At 37.7% G+C, this 21,670-nt stretch overlaps 3 protein-coding genes across 4 annotated transcripts; all 3 read left to right on the top strand.

The window, feature by feature from the left end:
- Window positions 1-278: 278 nt before the first annotated feature.
- On the top strand, window positions 279-6,452 carry LOC111654304 (ras-related protein Rab-8A). The gene is made up of 8 exons (XM_023405263.2): window positions 279-449; window positions 975-1,035; window positions 2,232-2,292; window positions 2,744-2,821; window positions 3,020-3,109; window positions 3,241-3,306; window positions 3,808-3,858; window positions 4,003-6,452. The coding sequence occupies exons 1-8, from the start codon at window positions 326-328 to the stop codon at window positions 4,090-4,092; spliced, it is 621 nt and encodes a 206-aa protein (XP_023261031.1). The 5' UTR covers window positions 279-325; the 3' UTR covers window positions 4,093-6,452.
- Window positions 6,453-8,248: 1,796 nt separating this feature from the next.
- Window positions 8,249-13,233, top strand: hsh2d (hematopoietic SH2 domain containing). Of its 2 annotated transcripts, XM_023405218.2 has the most exons (6): window positions 8,249-8,268; window positions 8,841-9,033; window positions 9,898-9,987; window positions 10,088-10,253; window positions 10,599-10,862; window positions 11,360-13,233. In XM_023405218.2, exons 2-6 carry the CDS (start codon window positions 8,906-8,908, stop codon window positions 11,786-11,788), a joined length of 1,077 nt encoding a protein of 358 aa, XP_023260986.1. In that variant the 5' UTR covers window positions 8,249-8,268; window positions 8,841-8,905; the 3' UTR covers window positions 11,789-13,233. The 2 variants fall into 2 exon arrangements, with proteins under 2 accessions (XP_023260986.1, XP_087029807.1); XM_087173681.1 differs by lacking the exon at window positions 8,249-8,268 and having other exon boundaries at window positions 8,910-9,039.
- Window positions 13,234-14,317: 1,084 nt separating this feature from the next.
- tax1bp3 (Tax1 (human T-cell leukemia virus type I) binding protein 3) lies at window positions 14,318-21,657 on the top strand. Its single transcript, XM_023405258.2, has 4 exons — window positions 14,318-14,493; window positions 16,870-16,989; window positions 18,913-18,990; window positions 19,159-21,657. The coding sequence occupies exons 1-4, from the start codon at window positions 14,455-14,457 to the stop codon at window positions 19,330-19,332; spliced, it is 411 nt and encodes a 136-aa protein (XP_023261026.1). The 5' UTR covers window positions 14,318-14,454; the 3' UTR covers window positions 19,333-21,657.
- Window positions 21,658-21,670: the final 13 nt, after the last annotated feature.

Raw genomic sequence — 21,670 nt, 5'->3', positions numbered from 1 at the left:
ATGACAAGTGTCACTGATAATAAATAAGAAATATTTCGTCCCATTTCGGTTGACTTCATAACACCGCACGTAAAATTACTTGATATCTAGAGAGAACACCTATCTCTTGTTAAAGACTTATTCGCTTTGCCATTAATTAACAATAAACATAGTCCGGGTGACCATAGATGTCAAAACGAGCACGCCCAGCGGGGACGCATCAGACTTCCGGAGCCACGACGACAGAGAAGAGTGGCAGTTGATTTGACCACACGGCAGCTCACCGCAGTGACGTCTCTGTCTTCACACCGGGCGGGATATCCGCAGTAGTAACCTAGCTAATAACATGGCGAAGACTTACGATTACTTGTTTAAACTACTTTTAATCGGCGATTCAGGCGTCGGAAAGACCTGCGTGCTATTCAGATTTTCAGAAGATGCCTTCAACTCAACGTTTATCTCTACTATAGGTAAGAAAAGTTGTATTTAGTGGAATTGTATTGGCCGAGAAGTGGCATAAGAGCAGCCCATCCCGTCGTGCTAATTTGTTGCTAACTTTTCTGGCTAGCGTTCATGTTGTGCTAGTGGCTAGTCAGGAAGCAGCCCAGCCGGCTTGTCAGAGGGGCTTTTCCATAACCGTCAGTGATATTGTAACTGGCAGAGATGCTTGGAAAGCATCTGGATGTATGGTGTTCCCCAAACAAGCTGTTACGTGAACATGATATTCACATTAATTATGACAAGCTGAGCTAAGAAGCTACTAAGTCTGTCAGTGAGCTAGCGTTAACGGGCAGTGTCATTTTTTCTCATGACTAGCTGCCTGTACTTTGCACTCTCCCTGCCAACGTAACAGAAAGTATTAATGAACTCGACAACCACTCTGTTCCTCAAAAGACATGCATTACCCTAACTATCAGCGTAATGCCGAGTAAAACTTGGCACCACATCATCCTCAGCGTTTGTTCTTAATGTGGGTGAATAATATGTTTTTGCAGGTATTGACTTCAAGATCAGAACAATAGAATTAGATGGGAAGAAGATCAAACTACAGATATGGTAAGAAAGTCCCCCTTTCATTTCACAGCTTGACTGAAATATTCAGATATGGAGGAAAATTAACACTCAGTTGCCAGTTTATTTAAACGAAACTATTGCAACTATTGTTTAATGCAACAGGCCTGCTGTAATTCCTAGAAAAAGATTGACATTTTACATTGCTTTACATTGGGAGGTGCTTTTAATATTTAGTCTGCCCTGTTTGTAAACTTGGTGGACAATATATTAGAAACACATCCCAGTATAGCTGCCAAAATGACCCCTCTAAAGCAGTATAAACAAAAACTGAACATTATAGGAGTATTGCATCATTGGATTGTTTCTATAGACTGCATTCGTTTTAGCTGGATTTACCTAATAAACTAGCAACTGAATGTGAACTGTCTGACCATTGTACAGCGTGACAAAAAACTGCATGTTCTAACAAGTTATGTTGATGTGATATCACCAAAATCAAATATCATGCCATTATTTATTGGACACTTATTATGATAATAGGGGCCTGTAAAACAATGAGTAAATATATTGTATGTTGGATTAAAAACTATAACCAGTGTTGCTGACTGGTTTTATGATATACAAAATTATAATCTGTGTCACCTTTACTATTAAACAAGGCAGTAAATTTTGTACCACTTGTGTGTCCTCTGACAACACCCACGACTTCATGGTTTTCCCTGTATTTGGTATAGTTTTCTCTAATTATAAAATTCTAACTGATGTGACACCAGTCTATCCTCAGCAAACACTGGTATAGTAAAGGAATGATGTGATGAATATTCTTACTTGTTGCCTTACTAAAAATGAAATGAAAAGATCAATATTTGGTTTATTTCTGTGATCTGATACAGCTGTAGCTCGTGATATGTTCACCTGTGCACAAAGACTGGAACCAGGGGCAAAAAAGCCTAATGCTGTCAAAGGTGTATTCTGGCACTCTAGAGCTGACATATCTAAGCCATGTGTGTGTCTTTAATACTTGTAGAAGAAATAAATGAGATGTGGTTTAAGGTGCAGCTAGCATTAGAGCAATGACTTGGACAACAACATCTGTGAAAGTCTTGTCCTTATTGGCTTCAAAGTTGCTGGTTTTGCAATTTTCAACAAAAAACTATTTCATTTGAATGTAGCTTGCTGACTTAAATACACAACTTTAAAACAGTTTGTGATGTTTCAAAAATGTGTTTTCTGTGTAGGGATACAGCAGGACAGGAGAGGTTCAGGACCATTACAACAGCCTACTACAGAGGAGCCATGGTAAGTTGCTTTGTCATCCTTGCAACTCATGCAATAGTGCAGATCATCTCTGGGACCTGAGTCTGTGGTGGCCATCTCACATCTGAGCACTTCTGCTGAAACCTTTTTCAAAACCACACCCATGTGGGAAATCAGTGGTGTGCTCAGTGGTATTATTATGGTATTTTTGTTAGCCTCTCCTTTAGTTCAAGTTTAACTAGATGCCTGTGTGTTTCTTACCTTAGAAACCTGATTGATCCTTGTTGCCTTTGGTATTTAAGTGCCTCGCTTTCACTTGAGGCTGCACAATCATAAAATCCATCACTAATAAATGTTGACATTAACAGCAGAAAAGACACAGACGGTTAATTTCCAAGTCCGTCTCAAAGAACTAGTGAGAGTTAGTAAGGGATGATTTCACTGTGTCTGGCTGCTCAGTCATCTGAAGTCTTCTCCTCTATGAACTCACCAGGGCATCATGTTAGTGTATGACATTACCAACGAGAAATCCTTTGACAACATCAAGAACTGGATACGGAATATAGAAGAGGTAAATATTTCACATTAGTTAAATGTGTGTGGTTGTGTGTTTGTGTGTATGCTTGCCTTTGTACAAAGACTGCTATTCACCTCTTCTGTGTTTTATTTTGAAATTGTTATTTACAGAGAGCTAAAGAGTATTCATAAATCTTACACATTTTATTTTCAATTTTCCTGTGTGTTCACCACATCAATGTATCACCCACAGCATGCCTCAGCAGATGTGGAGAGGATGGTCCTTGGGAACAAATGTGATGTCAATGACAAGCGACAGGTGTCCAAAGAAAGAGGAGAAAAGGTGTGGTGATAAATTTGAGAAATAAGTGCATTGAGAACTTGATTAAAAAGAACACCAGAACCTTGCTCTCTTACCGTACATATTTATTATCTTTACTGACATTGATTCTGTCTCTTTTCTCCTGCTGTCAGCTGGCGCTGGAATATGGTATCAAGTTCATGGAGACCAGTGCAAAGGCGAACATCAATGTGGAGAATGTAAGCTCACACCTTTTCTGCTATTGTTCATTCACAGTTGAAAGTATTGTTACTAAGACTTGGTCATTTGGTCTGCATGTTTAGCAAGAACAGACTTTGAGTAATCCACTGCACAGAAGGGATTAGATGAAGTTGTTACCTATTTATATATAACAGTTCAAGGATAGACTACACAATGGCTGCAGACCATAAAGCAAATAAAATACATGACCTCAATACAGTATATTCCTCTATGATGCTTCTTATTTATTTAGGTATCCTTGGTAGCTGAAAAATACAATCAGCTAATCAGCTAGTTACCTGGGCTCCACATATCACACAAAACACAATATTCATGCCCTTGCAATACAATTATTGATGATTAAGAATCAATCAAGTTTCTTTTTGTGTGGTTTTGTTGCTTATATTTGAACCCATAACTTTCCTTGTTGAAAACCACTGGTCCACCTCGAGTCACTACCATTATTATAGTTTAATTTGTTTACCTGTTTTCGTCTGTAGGCCTTCTTAACCCTCGCCAGAGACATCAAAGCAAAAATGGACAAGAAGCTGGTAAGAATGTAGACAAGTGGAAACTTAACTGCTAGAAACCTGGCAGTATTGTATGCAGTGGTATGGTGTGGTATGTGTATTATGTCATGTAATGGTGTTTTTGCTGTTCTCATATCTGTGGTTTCTCATGTGTGTGTATTTTAGGAGGGCAACAACCCGCAGGGCAGCAGTCAAGGAGTAAAGATTACTGAGCAGCCCAAGAAAAGCAGTTTCTTCCGCTGCACACTCCTGTGAGGAGACGGGAGTGTCGGCATCCACCATCGCCTTAACTGTGTCCCCCACTGGACATAACTGGACAGAGCACACTCTGATCTTTCTCTCTTTTATCCTCCTCCACTCGTCTTCCTCCCTCTCTTTCTGGTTTGTCCTGTGCTTATCTACTAGGAACAACATAAGTTTATTGCTACCTTGGTTTACTTGGTCTTCCTTTTGCACCTGTGGATTTAACTATTGTGGCCTCTGTTACATGCTAAATATCTTCTTCTTTTTTTTTTAACAGTTGGTCCTTAGTTCTGTTGTTTCAACTTAATTCCTTAAATCTTATTGACTTTTAAAGACTCCGTGTGAGACAATAAGAGTGATCAAACTGTTTTTGTAAGTAATTGTTACTTGCCTTTCGGTTATTATCCTACAATAATGTCTGATGCCTAGGTGTTTTTTTCACTTGTCACATGGTGAAGTCTTATTTATTCAATCCTTATCTCCAAAAATAGCCCAAAATATACTTCCAGAATATGCTTATTATTCCAATGGGCTTCCTAATTTTTATATACTTAATCTGTCGAATAATGCAACCTACTGTATGTCTCCAAGGTGTTCAGAGTACAATCCCAGTTGAGTGCAGTTTTTTTTTTTAACCATTGTACTACATGTATACGGACTGGGTGGCCAAGAATTCTATATATCCACATTAGGTTAAAGAAATGTGTAAATATGTATTATTGATTATGATTCACCATATGAAACAGTAGTGCCAGTGCATTTTACTCATCATATCAGCATTGGAGTTTACATGTCCTCTGTCCACCTTTTCCACTCATGTCTTTCTATTGATTTCTTAGGCTGAAACATTCCATTATTTCATCTTGTGAACACTTTAATGTGCAATGTAGTGTATTTAGAGTCCAGATTTTCTCTATCTTAAGTATTCAGATGGTTGCAGTAAGGCTGGGTTCTTGACAACATATGCTTGTTTTAAGGGCACGTGGATTCCGTGTGTAGTTGCTTTCCTCATTCTAGGTGTTGCAATGTATTCTTAGGAAAATAAGACGTGTTTAGGATTGAGGAAGACAATTGTTTCATGCACTTCTACAGTTGGACTAGCAATACCTAACTCTTAACACCTGGAGGCATTGCAGTTACACAGCAGTGGCACAGAAGGAATCACGGCGATAAAATCATTGTTTTATGCATTCATACTTCTTCTAGTTGTCAGTTCCAATGGGGGAGCTGTTTTTTTCTGGGCCTTGGATAGGGGCTGTGCTGTAGCAGTATTTATGGAGTGAAACAAAACATAGCACCAAATGACAAAGTGCCCTTTTATGTTCCTATTGATTATGCACTTTTCCTTTGTACTTTCTGTAAAGAAAAGTTCTTAACATTTGTTGACTGTGTTTGTTGCAAGTCTTAACTGAAAGCAAAGAATATTCATGCACAACTTCTCCCTGTACCTTATCTGGGATTCCTGAAAACATTTGAGCACTGACATGGCCTTTGATTTAAAGACGTTTTTCCTCATAACAACATTCCCATGTTCCCCCCCCCCCCAGCTTTTTATACATTTGCACCCCTATTGATGCTTTTGGGAACCCCAGATGCCCCCTACCCCACATTCTCCCAGTCTTTTTCTCTTATGCCCTCCCCTCTTCCACCTCTTTCCACATATCCCATGTCCTCTTTTGGCCCAGTATCATGGCCGTCTGAACTATGCATTCTGAATGCGTAGAAAACCTCAAAAAGCTTTGCACATTTGACTTGGTGAGCTTTATTTGACATTAGAAATGTGCATAGGATTCTCACTGTTATTTTCTGCTGTCACTCCAAATTCTATTGTATTTGGTTAGGTTGATTTGTTTAGGTGTAAGAATTTGAAATTAATTGAAAGGAGGTTCACCTCAGATATTTTCTGGTGAGAGCAAATTATTTCTGGTTCTGCTGAAATGAGTCTGCAACTGCATAAATATTAACCTGTGGATTGGAATTATCATTGTTCAACTTTGAATGACTTAACTCTAAAGTTTCAGCACTATTTTTGGTTAAACTGGCTTTTCCAGATATAAAAAAATGCAGTTTTTGGACTTGAGTTTTGCTTAAATTTAGTGTGTAAAATGAATTTTTCTGTTGATTGGAGCCATTTGTAATTCTCTCCCATTTTAAATCTGCCAGTTCTCAGTCAGAGCATCTTCAGCAGTCCTTAACTAAGTTTGGATTTCATTGCTCATTATTGATAGATTTCATGGGGAATAAATAAAATAATTCAGCAATTGTAAATAAGATCTACAATGATTGTACTGTAGTTTCATAAATCTTATTGATCTACACCTTTTGTAGATAAGTGTACTTTGATGATTTATTAAAAATGAGATTCTTAAAAATGTTTGCTCACTTTATTATATTTGCACCATTTATCATTGGCGATTTGTGTATATTAAATATGTAATATGATATCAGGGAGTTAATTGTGTTGCTAATGTTTGATATTTTTAATTTGAGTTATAATCAGAAAATGTAACCAGAGTTTTGTTATAAATTATTGAATGCAAACAAAATTAAATTGTAATTCTAATCTAAATTAACATTTTTAATTCAGTTTTACTTCAGTATTTATTTTCCTTTACTTGGATTACCTATAAATATATATATATGTATATATACATAATTATTATTTTTACATCAAGATTCATTCTTTAATTCCTGGGAAACTGATGAAAGTCTCACAATGTTAAAGAAAGCAATAAAAAAGATTCTGGTCCTTTGACTGGATTCATACCATCCATTCCAAAATGCCTTCCACCAAGTTTGATGCAAATTGCCTCAGTACTTTTTGCATAATCCTGCTGACAAACACGGGTGAAAACACAATCTCCTCAGCAGAGGTAACAATGGTGACATTAAATAAACCCTCATGATCCATGAATAGACATCTAGGCACTCTGTCTCCTAAATTGGGATTAAGACACTTCTGTCGGTATACCCACCCTCTGGGACTGCTTGGGCCTGCACCTATTGCTGCCTGCTCTGTACTACATTGTAACTTTGCACGGCACCCAGAGGTCCACGGGGCAGAGATGCGCAACTGATAGCATGATGCATAAAACTGACTCTAGTCACCTACAGTACAGTTTAAAAATTGTTTTCAGGTGGTGGCGTGTCTATGTTGGTTTGTTTGTATATAAATGGAGAAGGGCACCACAAAAACATTTGCACTGGAGATCATTACTTCCTCTTCACACAGCAATGTGGAGAGAAACCATGCTACAAAGACTTTGACATTTTATTTAGTTATTTTTCATTTATGCTATAAGTGGGAGGGAAACTTCCCAGCTTTGTTCTCTACTTTCCCCAAAATGGTCTTCAAGTATTTCCAGGAATTTTCAGTGACTCACTTAATCAAACCGCTAATATGTCAGCAACAAAAAAACCACCAAAGACCATGAACCTTATTGTCAAGGTACTTCCTGTTTGTGAGGTTATCTGACTAGAACAGCGGATGGAAGTCAGAGCTGCCTTTGGACATGCAAAGATTTGTCAGTATTAGCATAGTATCAAATAACCAGACAACCTGAAGCATTTCTACTTTCTCTAAAAAAAAAATCCACACATCATAGATGATATAGTTTGTGGTGTTGTTGTATTGCATTGCATTAGATTGTAATGGAATCCTGTTGAACAACACAACGTCATTAAACAGCAGTTCCTGCCACTTACTAAGAAGACTGTAGTTGTGTTCAGTAACTTCCATGTATTTATGTGTGTGTGACAAGTAGAGAGCCACGAGTGAAACTTCCCTGATTAAACTTAAGTTTAAAGCGTACTGTCTGCATTATAATACAGACCTGCCAGTGGAATAAAGCTGGACAGTTGGCAAACAAAGAAAGATAATTGTTCTTGTTGAATTAAAACCACCCTCCTCTGTACAATGGACTGATAGTAATGTAATGTTGTTCAATGGCTGAAGAAGTCAGGATTGAAGACTCTCATTTCACCTGAGTAGGCTACACCACCATAGATATTCATATAGGACCATATAAAGGACAGCTGGATAATTGTTTACTTGCCTTATATACATTCTTTCTAAATGCATGGACTTGTATAATAGCTACTGCTTGGTTTTGACTCCGCCCCCAGACAGGTGTTGTCAGGTGTGTGAGCGCTCTGCTGTGTCATTTTATCACGTAGCTGCCTGACAAGGTGAGTAATCTTTTCTGTGAGCTGTGCTTAATTTAGAAATTCATTTTGACTGATTGAAGTGTGAGTGTTGATGTGATGTAAGATTATTGAACAAAATGCATTAAAGGAGGTCTGGCTTATTAAGTATTAGGTTATTTGCTGAAAATAATGTGGTTTAGAGTCAACATGCTGTCTAGGTCTTTGTGATGTTTAAATTTGGAGAAAATGAGTAACATGTTTATTATGTTATCATGGGGTTTCTCTGTAAGGAAAAGTAGAATGAGGAACAATGTTCACAGTACATCACAGAGCAGACTTCTCCTGGCAATGGTTCAGTGACGTGTGACTGAGAGAGGAATTATGAATATGAAAATTGTATAAAGAAGCAGATTAATGGAGCCTTGTTCTGAGATTTGAAATAATTGGTAGTTAAATGCGTAATCTACTAGTTATTGATTCCACATCAGCTTAGAAGTAGGAACTGGTTTACTGAGAGCTCATATTTTGTATTTGTACGTGTAATATTTGCAGTATGTACTGTATGTACAAGTAGCTTATGTATGGACAGTGAACTCTGACTGATGCATTTGCAGGTCTTTGCGCTCAGTGATTTTTTTCCAAAAGACATAGCAGAAGATTAAATGAGCTGTTTCCCAGGATGATGGATTGGAATCAGTCGTTACAAGGACAACATGATGCTTTCACCTGGTTCACAGAGTCCCAGCTCCGGTCTGTGATCAGGAACGGTATAGTCCCAGAGTGGTTTCATGGGATCATTTCCAGGAAGTAAGAGTAACGTAACATCATTTTATGTTTTTTTTTTTTTTTTTATATCAGCATTATATATCTATAAGATGTGTTGATGTTTTTTCTCCACATAATATTTTCTCTCAAAGTCATATTAAAAAAGTGTTAAAACTTCATATGTGCATAGTAAAAGACAACGAGAAGCCATAAAATTCAGACACAATATAAGAGTAAAAATAGTAAGTAAGAAGAACTTTTCAGGAAGTTCTTGACAACCACATAACCACAAGGGTCAAAATTTTCTCAATCCCCAACCCCACATGTAGCATGTAGCGTGGCCCTTTAAGCAATGGTAAAAAATCAAAATGACAGAAAGAGACATGACTCATTTCATGTAACAACAGAGATATCCTGCTTTTCCTTCATTTTTCAGAGAAAACAAACAAGCAAACTGGCATTCGTTTAAATTATTAACTACAAGGACAAATATTTCTTTTTAGTCATGTGTCATTGAAGTAACCTCTTAAATGGTGGACTTTACCCATGTAATACTTTATAGCAGCATATTTATAGCTTTAAAGAATCCATGCTTCCTCTACACCTAGTGTAGCCTACATATTTATACCTGTATAATATGTGGATTATTATTGGGCAAAGTGTACTCCATCAGTTTTCTTTTTGACTATAAGACTATAAAGCACAGTGTTTATCCGATCATTTCTCTGCTTCTTATAAATATTAAAATGACAAATCTTCACAGTCATTATTACAGAGAACTGATTCCAGCTGTAGTTTAATCACAATACCACCCCTGTAAAATTGCCAGATCATTTACAGATGAAAGTGCATGTGTGAAAGGGGTCTTTGTCTGTGGCAATTTGAGCATGTTAATGATCCATGCAGGACGGCAGAGGAACTGCTCATGTCCAAGCCTTCTGGCTATTTCCTCATCAGAGTCAGTGAGACCAGGATTGGCTACTCTCTCTCATATCGGTGAGTGTTTGCAGGATTAAAGGAGCTTTATGTATTCATTTTTTACATACTCAGGCTAACAGTCCCAAGTCCTTTTCACTCTTGTGCACTGCCTCCTCAGTGCTGACGACCGCTGCAGACATTTCATGATTGATGCATTGGAGGATGGCCATTACATTATAGTGGGGGAAAACAGGCGTCACCGGTTTCTGCAGGATCTTGTGGACTTTCATCGTAGAAATCCCATCATGCCTTTCACTGAGGTGCTGACTGTTGCTTGTGGACAGGTGAGGAAATGTCTTTATTACCCTACCTGCATACAAATGCCTTATTCAATACATCATAGGTTTGTGTGGTTTGTAGGTTCTTGTTTTATTTCTTGCACTCACCTTTAACTTTATTTTTAAGTTAATAATCTGAAGTTAACTCAGTTCAGCTGCACCAATTATAATATACCATCTGTACTACATATTTGCTTTGAGGCATTTACTGTGCATGCATTTAGAGCTGAAACGTTTCCCTAACTTTCCGATACCACAGTATTTGCTTATTTGCTCGGCACCTGCACACCAAAACAATCACAAAATGAATCGTGTTCTGTCTCTTTCTCTCTCCATCTGACCTTATATAAGTCCTCAAATGACAAGACGGACTACGCAGAACTTCTGTTTCCCCAAAGACATCCAAAACCTAACGCCAGTTTGCCACAAAACAACTTCCTGCAACTCAACAGGAGCCACCCAGAATCACAAGAGGAGAGTACCCCACCTGCCCTTCCTTATCGGCCAACCAACCTGATCAACTCCACAGTCCCGTTTGCTAGCAGCCAGCCAAACAGACTTTACCCAAGTTTAAATGAAGAATTTCCACATGTCGCCTCCCCACTTCCAGCCAAGGTAATAATGACTTTAGTAAACTGTTAAAATTCAAAGATAAACAAACATGACATGTTTTTTTCATTGAATCCAGATTCCTGTTAGTAATTAACAAGATGATGGTTCCAGTTTTTTTGAAGCATACATCTTAGTGTGAAGAGATTTTTATTCATGATGACTAGGTTTGACTTCTCTTTTGAAATCACAGAAATGTCCTGTTTAAATTTTCAAAATGAAGATTTAAAGACCCTGAAAACATTTCATCAGTGTTTTGCTATGAGAGATTTCTATATTTCGGTTATTGTCTCATTGTCTTGGTTATTGTTATCATCTATTGTTATTGTCTTATTGTTATATACAGTAACTTTAACTTGAGTGTTGCTTATTTAGTTGTGATTATTTAATATTTAAGAGAGATTTGAAACCACATTTTCAGTGGCTTTAGCATTCAAATGCAAGGAGTCCTTTTATTTTCTAACAAATTTCTACTCTATATGCTTCTTGTTTACGACCTCAAGCCTATGCTACTGACCAGGAAGAGATATACATCAGACAACCCTCCACCCAACCAGCCTCCTGAAGTCCCCGCTCGGAGTTGTCTGCCTCCACTGAAGCAGAACCAAGCTTGTGTCAGAACAGTCTCTGCACCTCAGAGTCCCTCCACAGCCATGGCCACTGAAGTGAAGCCTTCGGTTGTCACCAACCTAAAGAACCTTAAGAAGAAATTCCAAAAGAAGAGAAGCACATCGCAGGAGCATATGTACACGGAGATCGATATGGAGGCGACTGACAGGGGCGGAAATGCAGATAATGAGTACCAGGAGATCACACAGGAGGAGACCTTCAACAGTGCGCCATTTTCCTACATTCACAATAATGTGCCGCTGACTGATGGAGCGTTACCTCAAGAGTACCTACCACCTCCTCCTTTTGCACCAGGCTACTGATACACAGCTGCTGCCTCAGAAAAAAATAACCTGTAGATTGACAGATAGCTGGACTGAAATCTCCTGAAACAATGTTACATAACTGAGTCAAACCAAAGACGGTGTATAATGTGCACACCCAACCCCAAGTGGGTACAAATACAGGGCAGAAAAGCAGCATACAATTAAAGGAGAGGTGGTCTGCACACTGAATATTGAAACCTCAGAAAAGATAAATAATGCATGGTTTCACCCTTCAAAATGTGTGTTCACATGGATGATAATGTGCCGGACTACTGTATATCTTGGCAGGAAGCAGTGAAGTGTACGCTGGATGCTTGCTAACCTCACGGTAACAACAAGGCTACGGGAAGTGACTGGTCCCATGCAGCCAAGAGACGGTCTGGCTTCGGACAGAGCCTGTCACTCTGTTGCCAGTATTTGTGCTAAGCTAAGCTAACTGCCTGCTGGCTATAGCTTTATAAAATAAAAATGAGAGTGATATCTTTTCAAGACAAGAAAGCAAACAGGTGTTTCTCCAAAATATCAAACTATTCCATTAAACTTCGGGGAGCTGCAATGTACGGTGTGCAAACTACCTCACCTTTTCCTGTACATACCTTAAGCAAAGCTGCTGACAGTTGAACGTTGTTGAACATCAAACGTTCAATTTAATGCAGTTACTTTCCCCCCCACAAAGTTAAGGCTATAAAATTATATATAAAATAGATTAAACTGCTGTACATATGTGACAGTAATTAGTGCCAGTGACTTGTGGATGTTTATTTTTTTCTTTAATGTTCATTATTTCAACAAGGAGAGTAGTGATAAACATTGTTACATAGGAAAAAGCAGTGCACTAAATGTAATCTATATAGGCATCTAGCTGAAGCTCATTTGCTGCCCGCTTTTCTGGTTAGGCTTTTAAATCCAGCTTAAAAATTGGTGCATGTCTCCTTTGTTATGTAATAAAGCACGAGAAGACTGCAAGAGGAAGTTTTATCGAGCCCTTATTGGTCTTTATCTTTTATAACGTCACTAGTTTCATGCAGCGTATGTAAATCAGAAATGTTACAGTTAATGTCAACTGCTTTGAATACAGTGCATGCACATTGTAGCATCAGATGCAGATCTGTTATCAGCAATGTGACAGGGAAGCTGGAGCAGAGAGAAAAGGCAGATACTGGCCAAACTTGTTTGACAAGCAGAACCTAACAGGTCTGTCGAATTCACTTTCACAGTCCTTCTGGACACGGAGTTGGTATTTCCCCGAACACATCATTTCAATGTTACTGAAAATGGCCGTGTCATGCTTTTGTCATGTACTTTCAATAACTAGAGAGGATTATGAATTACCTAGACAATGTGATGGCTACAATATTTGACATTTTTGTCATGACTTCATAATGCAAAGCATGTAATATTGTTATATGACTGAGTTAATAAAGCACTTTAAAAATGTTCAATCAGTATTGGTTTCTAATGTTGTTATGACTGTTTTGCACTCCTTTGTTTCACAGCACATTATTATCACGCATTGTACAGTAGACAAACTAGCAGGACAAAACATTTTATTCAGCCATACTGGGCATTTACATGTTTCCTGTTTCTGCTTTACCTCTGTGCAGTTCCTCCTTTTTCCTTCACATGACTTCTCACACTGAAATTTGCATGCTACGGCTTTGGTAAAAATGTAACAAAATGGCTTCAGTGATGTCCTGATAGCTCAAAGGTCTGGCATGCATGATGTTGTAGCCTGTGATGACGTGGATTTGAATCATGCCATGGGCCTTTATCATATGGATATCTCTCTGTATCACAGTCTTTTCTGCGTCAGTTTACTGTAAATGTTTTCAATAAGGTGTCAATAACAATTCAAGAGCCATATGAACCCTTTCCTTCTTTTATTAGCAAATGGTATGTTGTTTATGTTTTCATTCAAACATTAATCTCAAGAAATTTCACACTAATGAGTCAATAGTTCAGATCATGGTTGTCAAATCTGTCCATATCAAAATAGAGTACTTGTCTCATTACAGACTGCCATCTAGTGGCAGGAAACGACATCAGCTACTCTTATAAAAGTAGCAATTTTAAGTCTGCGTTTACATTTTTACTAAAACCAATGCATCACATTAAGTCTGTATTTTAACAATTGAAGTGGCGTTGAAAACTCCAATATTTACAACATTACGGATGGATTTTTCCAGTGTCTCTTTTCAAAGAGGAAGATGTCATTTCAAGAATTTACAACTAGTTAACAGCACTTTATTGTGGAAAACCAACTTAACACTGAATACTCTGTTAATGAGACTTTATGAACTATGCAGGATCACAAAACAGGTCACTAGAAGCCATTCCCTTTTAAGGAAAACGCCAATCCTTGCCCCGGGACCCTTGGGCAGTTTGATTTGTAACGCGTGTCCTTACAGAGTGAGTGGGGCAAGCGCCAACAATTAAACACCGCCCTCCCTCGCTACCCCGGTGCAACAAAGCGCGCAGGGCTGATCCGCTGGGAGGCGAAGTGACGTCATGTGGGAAGCCTTTGGTTGGTTTCCAGCCAGGTATCATCCCGCTGTTACACACAAGAGATATAGGAAGTTGTTCCAACGCTGAAAACCTTAAATTTGATATTCATAGCAGCGAGCTTCTACGTTTTATTTTAGCACAAATATCTTAGTAACACCATGGCTTTCGTCCCAGGACAGCCAGTGACTGCTGTTGTGGTAAGTTTGGGAGTGGGACTGTTTCCATTCGACGGGAATCTATTGTTCAGCTCCTGCGAAGGGCGTTAACGTTAAATGTTGCTACACACTGAACTAACTCGTGTTAGCTTTAGCTATGTAACAGGCTCACTAGTTATCTACATTAAAATTACTGTAACATTACTGTCTTTGTTTAGCCGAAGTTACCCACCAGTAGTCACATAGTAGCATAACAAACCGTCAGTTTTCAACCAGATAACTTGTTAAACAATTGCATCAGGAAATAGACCCTGGAAATGTGATATAAAACATAGCTAACGTTTTGTGCTGACTGTTAATAAGCAGACCTGTAGATGTCTCGACAGCCATTTACTCCTACAGATGGACGTCACCATTGTGTTCCTGGCAGAGTTACAAAATATATAAAACACAATTCTTGCGCTGCCTTCAAATGCTGCAGGAGTTTTCACAGTTGGAATTAGACCTTTACGATCTAAAGAAGTAGTAAATGATGACTGGGATAGCTGGGATTTTGCAAGGGAGATGAGAGCGAGCAGTGGGGACCAGTTAAGTGTTAGTCTGGTTCAGTTCGGTCCAGTTCCACCCTATAGCTGCAAAGAATTATTTTGATTATTAATTAACTTGTTGATTATATTTCGGAGTAGTTGATTAATGGGTTTATCTATAAAATGTCAAAAAAAATAATGCCTGTCACAGTTTTCCAGAGCCCAAGATGAAGTGATTAAATTTATTTCATTTTTTCACCAGCAGTCTAAAACTCCAAGATATTAAATTCACCATAATGTAGAGCAGCAAATTCTCAGTATTAAGAAGTTGGAAACGGAGAAGATTTGCCATTTTGCTTGGTAATAAATAATGAATCAATCAGAGATTGTTTCTAGTCTATTTTCTGCCATTCAATTAATCAATTTATGTCCAATTGGTTTGGCTCTAGTCCACTCTTCATAGCAAGAGCTCTAGATACTTAAACTGAAGTACCACTATGTCAATTGATCTCTGATGTAAACTATGCTCAAGTGTGGTCTACATTTGTCACAGATTTCTTTTTTCATAATTCTTCTGGCCAGAGACACTTGAATGTCAAATAGGTGATATCTTGCTCTACCTATTAAAACTCAAAATGTTTGCACTTCATTGCAGGCTTTAGTTGTCATGTCAGATGCTTATTTCGCTATGTTGTTTCTTCAACATCATAGAGTGAGGTCAAACCATAGACAGACAAGCAGGAATTAATCTTCATCAGCTGTTTAATCAGTGTCCCCCCTTCACTCCACATTTAGAAATAGACTTAAATATTGATATATAAGTGATATCCTATTTATAGTTTGTCTAATTATTAGGGTAACAGAGTTATGGAAGGTCTACAATTCAAGTTTTTAATCCTTTTTTGACAGGGAGACAGAAATATGTTGTAGTACCAGCAAGTACTGACTGACTGATTCTCACTCAGTAATAGCAGAGCTCCAGACATCCTCAGACTTCATTGTATCAGCCACACCACTGAGAAACTGTCTGGTTATTCATCATCACACACACAGGCAGTCATTGTTTGGAGGAGTGTTGTGATGAGTCCTACTGTCAGAGTCCATCTGGTTTCATGAGCCTGCAGCTGCTTGTCAGTGTCAAGGGCAGGGCCGTACTATTAAAGTCTCTGTATCCCAGTGTGGACTTCAATTACTAGGGAACAGACTCTGAAATCCACCATTTGTCATGCACTGAAATCGGGTAAAATATGTCTGTGGTGTATAAATCAGTGCCTCATTGCCTCACAGGATTGTAACATGGCTATATACCGAGTTATTTTCCTGTTTCCTGTCAAAGTATCATGCCAATGAGAATTAAAATCAAAATATAAAACATTTTATTTTGTCCTTGAACTGTTTTTTCAGTACTGCTGTACTTCATGATGATTTTACAAACAGGATCTTTTATATAGGTCAGTGTGCATACATCGTGTAAATGAGCAGTTACAGATATAGTTAATTACAGATAAGCCACGACAACATCCAGAATGATGCTTGGTTTTTGAAAAACCTAACAAATTTTTTTACTTTTATTGTTTGAGACTGAGTTTTTAAATGTGTCATAGTGGACTATGACATCTAACTGATACAAACTGGAGGGTTTTCAATCTACAAGAACAGTAATGTACAGGAACTTGTCTTGGCGACAGTGTAGAGACAATATTGATCCAGTTATGCCCCACTGATAGACCAGCAGTTCAGATTTCTGACATATGTGAACACTGTCAGTAAACCAGAACCTAGCACCGATAGTTTCCCTGAGCAGGGACTTGTCACTGTTATGTGTGCTTTTAAACTTGCTGGTTAGTCCCTGTGAGGAAGGATCTGATTTTGTTTTTCTTTTGTCAAACAGCAACGAATTGAGATCAAGAAGTTGCGGCATGGAGATAATCTGATCCTTGGCTTCAGCATCGGTGGAGGGATCGACCAGGACCCTGGGCAGAACCCTTTCTCTGAGGACAAGTGTGACAAAGTGTGTGTGTGTGTGTGTATACATCAGCTGTGTACTGTAATTTTATGCAGCACATGGTGCATTATTATTATTTTTATTATTATTATTATTATTAGTAGTAGTAGTAGTAGTGGTTGTTTTAGTAATACAACAAAGAGAAATCAAAGTTCATATTTATACATTTATCAAAATATTACTGATATGTGACAAATTTGATGCAAAATCACACGGTAAAAAGTTAAACTCATGTTACCCACAAACAAAATCCTGTAATTAAAAAAATATCATCATATTTAAAGGTACAATATGCAAGCTCTGGAGTTCAAACTAACCCTAACACTAGCATGAAACTTGTAAGCAAAGCCCGTTGTGTTTGCTGTCTCAGATAATACAGTACACAATACAGTACATGCAGTACAGAAAACTAATTTTTTAGTTCACGTTGGTCAGAGGCAGCAGTAAAATTGATTCTGGGATGTGACTTTTCCCTGGATCTCTGTTGAAGCACAGTGGTACTGGAGCAGTATTTTGATGAGATATACCAGAGGGACAGGCCTGAACACATTACCTGTAGCCTGAGGTGGGAACAAACCAGACCCACCTAACTCAGGAAGGAAGGAATACTGCAGGTTTACACAAAGTCACATCTCACGTATCTAACTGTATCTTCGCTGTGAGCTGAGAGTGAGATGGAAATGTGCCAACACATACCAGGCACTACCACTGACCTTGTTACAGAGGAAAAGTAACTGGCTTTTACCTTTTTTTTTTTTTTTTTTAAATATATTTTTTGGGCTTTTTATGCCTTTATTTGATAGTATAGTGGAGAGAGACAGGAAACGGGGAGTCAGAGAGGGGGAATGACATGCAGCGAAAGGCCGTCCGATGCGGGATTCGATCCGGGGCCAACTGCAGCGAGGACTGTAGCCTCTACACATGGGGCGCCTGCTTAGACCACTACGCTACACGACGCCCCTGGCTTTTACCTTTTGACCTCTCCCCATTTCCTTTTAGGTGTTCTTGATATATTTAAAAACATGTAGTAACTTTCCCTTGGGTGTCATTTTTCTCCTCGATACCACAGATCAACACTTATCCTCAAAAGAACTAAGTGTCTGTTTCCTACAGTGCTGAAATGATTAGTTGGTTGTTAAATTAGTTGATTTTATTTTTAAAAAGTAATTTATCAAGAAGAAGGCCATTGGTGTTAGTTCCAGCTTATCAAATGTGAGACTTTGCTGCTTTTCTCTGTTGTATATGTGAGTAAATTTAATATATTTTGACTGTTGGACAGTGAGTTGATCAAACTAAGCAATTTTATGTAATTAACTTCTGGTCTAAAAAAAATATGATGGCATTTTTCACTATTTTGTGACTTTTTATAGACTGAAAAATTAATTATATATAATTGTTAGTTGCAATCTACTATAAGCCACTTGTATTAGTATAATCGCGAATATTGATCACTATCAGGCTACCAAAATACAGCTTGAATTAACTGTCAACATTACAACCATTAACTGCTGAATTTCCACTCAGCAAAGTTGTGAATCTAAGCATGTTTTCATGCCACCATCTTGTCATCATCATGACTTTCTTCTTTGAGTTTATAGAGGGGATTTAAATAAAGATGGTTAAATAAACAATTTGTTACTTTCACAATGTTGATAACACAGAGGATGTTGCCAGACATATTCTCTTTAGCATATTCTCATGGCTTTGGCAATTTACTAACTATAACAGTGAAAGAGGCAGAGAGACTTTATTTAGACTACAGTATGTGCTATTTATTTTGTATTTACTTTGCATGTGTTAATTGATATTTTTTCATATTTGTGAGGTGCTGCCTTTTATATGTTTTTTGTTTGTTTGAGGTTTTTTGATTGTCTATTAGATGTACTGTAAAACGGTATATGAAACAGTGTATTTCTGTGTTGTCCAAAGGGTATCTATGTGACCAGGATTACACCAGGAGGACCAGCAGATGTAGCAGGATTGATGATGGGAGACAAAATAATGCAGGTGCGTAGTGAAATGCACAAATCCACAAGATGGCACTATGTGTACACTAGAGTGTCAGGTTGGAGCTCTGCATTAGGAACAGTGCTCACTTTGTCCTACTGTTAATCAACATGGCCCTAACTTAAGTTTGAGAAAATAGCATTTCCTGCATTCTTTTCTTCCTCCCAGGTGAATGGCTGGGATATGACTGTGGTGACCCATGACCAGGCGCGGAAAACACTAACAAAGAAGAAGGAAGATGTCGTGCGACTACTGGTAACCAGAAAGTCCTTGGAGGACGCAGTCAAGCAGGCCTGTTATCCCAGAAAGCAACCTAGTGGCACGACTGTACTAATGCAATAACCTAGGAGTGAACAAGCTCATGTACTGAGCTCCCACAAAGTCAGATGATGGTTGCACCGTGGCCTTTATACCCATGTTAATGCAAAAACACCACATAGACTGCATCAGTCAATTGTGAGAATCAATCAGTGAGAATATTCTTTAAACACACTCTTGGTGTCCAGTTAATATCACCATAGCGATTGTAAGCAGAAAAACAACAAGACTTTCCAACATTTTCACATAAAGACAAGTGTTCCAAAAAACAATCACATGATCCATTTTGACTAATTTTGAGAAACATCAACATTTTTTGTTCCTTTAAAATGTTTCCGTGTGTATTGTTTAGGGTTAGCTTTAGTAGCAGATATTTATGATAATTACTGTAATTCCAGTTTGTTCGAACAACAGTAGACTGAAATGACTTTCATAAAATAGTGTTTGTATATCTCTCTACTTAACATCAGTTAAATAGTGTAGTAGAACATTCTTGATTTATTCCAAATTAGTAAATATTTGCTAAATGTCTTCAATCCATTCTTTATAGGAGCTTTTTAGTTGCAGTCGTAGTCTTTCATAAGGCATGGGGTAGGATATCTTTGTCAAATACGTCTATTATCCTTTTTGCCTTCAACTGACCAAAGATAGATTTGATGGACTGGAATAATCAAGGGAGGTTGTTGCTATTTTATTGTATCCTTAATGATCATCTCATTTAAATCAAAAAAGTATATTTTTCAGTAATTCCTGTCAAGATTACAGCATCAATTGCCAAAGTAAAAACCAGGACACTATTACACGATCAAAAGTCTTTTTACCAGTCTTTTTTTATTGCATACTAATGTGTGTCACACTAGTTATTCTTTTACTGATAAATATTTCAGTTCTATTTGTCTTGATTGTTGTTGATGTCTATTACATGTGTGGTAAACTAACATTTTCTCTCTCTGTGTCTGCTAAAGTAACAAGAAAATGTTCTTCCAAGTTATTTCCAAGTCCCGTATAAACAATATCCCACAAGCTGGGCTTACTTTCAGATGACATCTGTCATAGCATTTTCAGTGTATTCACTGTTAATCACCTTTTTATCAGGTTTAACAAAAGAAAGTTGGTAACTCGCTGTTTAACCAGCAGCCCCACTAGTTTCACACTGGAATCAGCTACATTCAGATTGTGTCAAGCTGTGAAATGTTTTGAACTTGTTTATTGTCAGTGACCAAAGGTCCAAGTTGAAATGGTAAACCTGAAGCCAGCAGGAGTGAGTTTGATAACTCGGGAGTGTGCACAGCAACCTTAAAACCACTAAGTTTAATAATAACTATTTGTTTCTATTTTCCATTTAACCATTCCTCTGTGGTTTCTGCAACACAGAATTGATTTATTGCCTTTAATGCAGTAAGTACTACATAACATTGCAGAAGACTGATAACAATATTATGGCTTGGAAATATTACAGGACAGTGCATTGGTATTACAATACTAATCTTATATCTGGGAGATCTTATTGGCTCTTTTCTAATGCTAGTGGTATAAAAATACTTTGTGTTTAATAGAACAATATGGTCTGTATATTATATATATTAACACCTTAGTCTAACAATCAAGATTGTGAGTTGAGTTAAGTTAAATTTTCATTCCAAAATGAAATATCCGTTGTTCTAAATTATTTCTGGTAAAGGAGTAGAGCAATAGAGAGGCAGTATTATGCTGATATAACAATAAATGAATGTTAAAGGTACAGTCCGCCTAAAGAATGTCTCATAATGTATTTTAAGGAGTCAAAATAGTGAAGTATTGGAGTCAATTTAACACTTAACAGTATGTGATTTTGAAATGAAACCTTTCGATACTCAACACACTGGTTCACAAACGCTTTGGCTTGTGAGTCTTTAAGATAAGGCCATACCCCCTCCGCAGAGATTATGGCCTTTGTGGTGACAAAAATTATGAACAGTTCAAACAAAAACAACAGAAAAACAATTTTAGGACTGGACATCATTTTGTTTAACAATATATAAGGTATCATTTTTACGTATGCCTTTCATCATTTTAGGACCCCTAAGAGTTATCCAGTGGGTGTTCAACAATAACTACAGTGGTACAGTGGTTTCACCACAGTGATACATTTAGAAATGAGTGTAATGTATGACAAATCACTTGCGGTATTTTCTATTTGAATTATGTCTGTCTGTCTCCAGATTTTGTATATGTAAACTGCCAGCAGAGCACAAACGTTCAGCATTTGACTGTCTTCAGTTTACTCTACGAATGTTTCTCAGATATAAAAAGACTGAAAATGAAATCTGCCTGTCTACCTTTTATTGATAAAGCACCAATTTAATATGATTCGAAGTACCAG

Source organism: Seriola lalandi, unplaced genomic scaffold (genome assembly GCF_002814215.2).
Source record: "Seriola lalandi dorsalis isolate HSWRI2012SDOR001 ecotype SW California unplaced genomic scaffold, Sedor1 jcf7180002054267, whole genome shotgun sequence".
In the NCBI taxonomy this organism is placed as follows: domain Eukaryota; kingdom Metazoa; phylum Chordata; class Actinopteri; order Carangiformes; family Carangidae; genus Seriola; species Seriola lalandi.
The sequence above is the reverse complement of the archived record's forward strand: the minus strand, read 5'-3'. Positions and strand labels throughout refer to the sequence as shown.

Bases quoted from the DNA above. Each gene is read 5' to 3' on its own strand.
- LOC111654304 (XM_023405263.2), top strand. From the start codon at position 326: ATGGCGAAGACTTACGATTACTTGTTTAAACTACTTTTAATCGGCGAT. The intron at 450-974 runs GTAAGAAAAGTT...ATGTTTTTGCAG, and splicing joins AACGTTTATCTCTACTATAG to GTATTGACTTCAAGATCAGA. The intron at 3,307-3,807 runs GTAAGCTCACAC...TTTCGTCTGTAG, and splicing joins CGAACATCAATGTGGAGAAT to GCCTTCTTAACCCTCGCCAG.
- hsh2d (XM_023405218.2), top strand. From the start codon at position 8,906: ATGATGGATTGGAATCAGTCGTTACAAGGACAACATGATGCTTTCACC. The intron at 10,254-10,598 runs GTGAGGAAATGT...ACCTTATATAAG, and splicing joins TGACTGTTGCTTGTGGACAG to TCCTCAAATGACAAGACGGA. The intron at 10,863-11,359 runs GTAATAATGACT...TACGACCTCAAG, and splicing joins CCTCCCCACTTCCAGCCAAG to CCTATGCTACTGACCAGGAA.
- tax1bp3 (XM_023405258.2), top strand. From the start codon at position 14,455: ATGGCTTTCGTCCCAGGACAGCCAGTGACTGCTGTTGTG. The intron at 14,494-16,869 runs GTAAGTTTGGGA...TTTGTCAAACAG, and splicing joins AGCCAGTGACTGCTGTTGTG to CAACGAATTGAGATCAAGAA. The intron at 16,990-18,912 runs GTGTGTGTGTGT...TGTTGTCCAAAG, and splicing joins CTGAGGACAAGTGTGACAAA to GGTATCTATGTGACCAGGAT.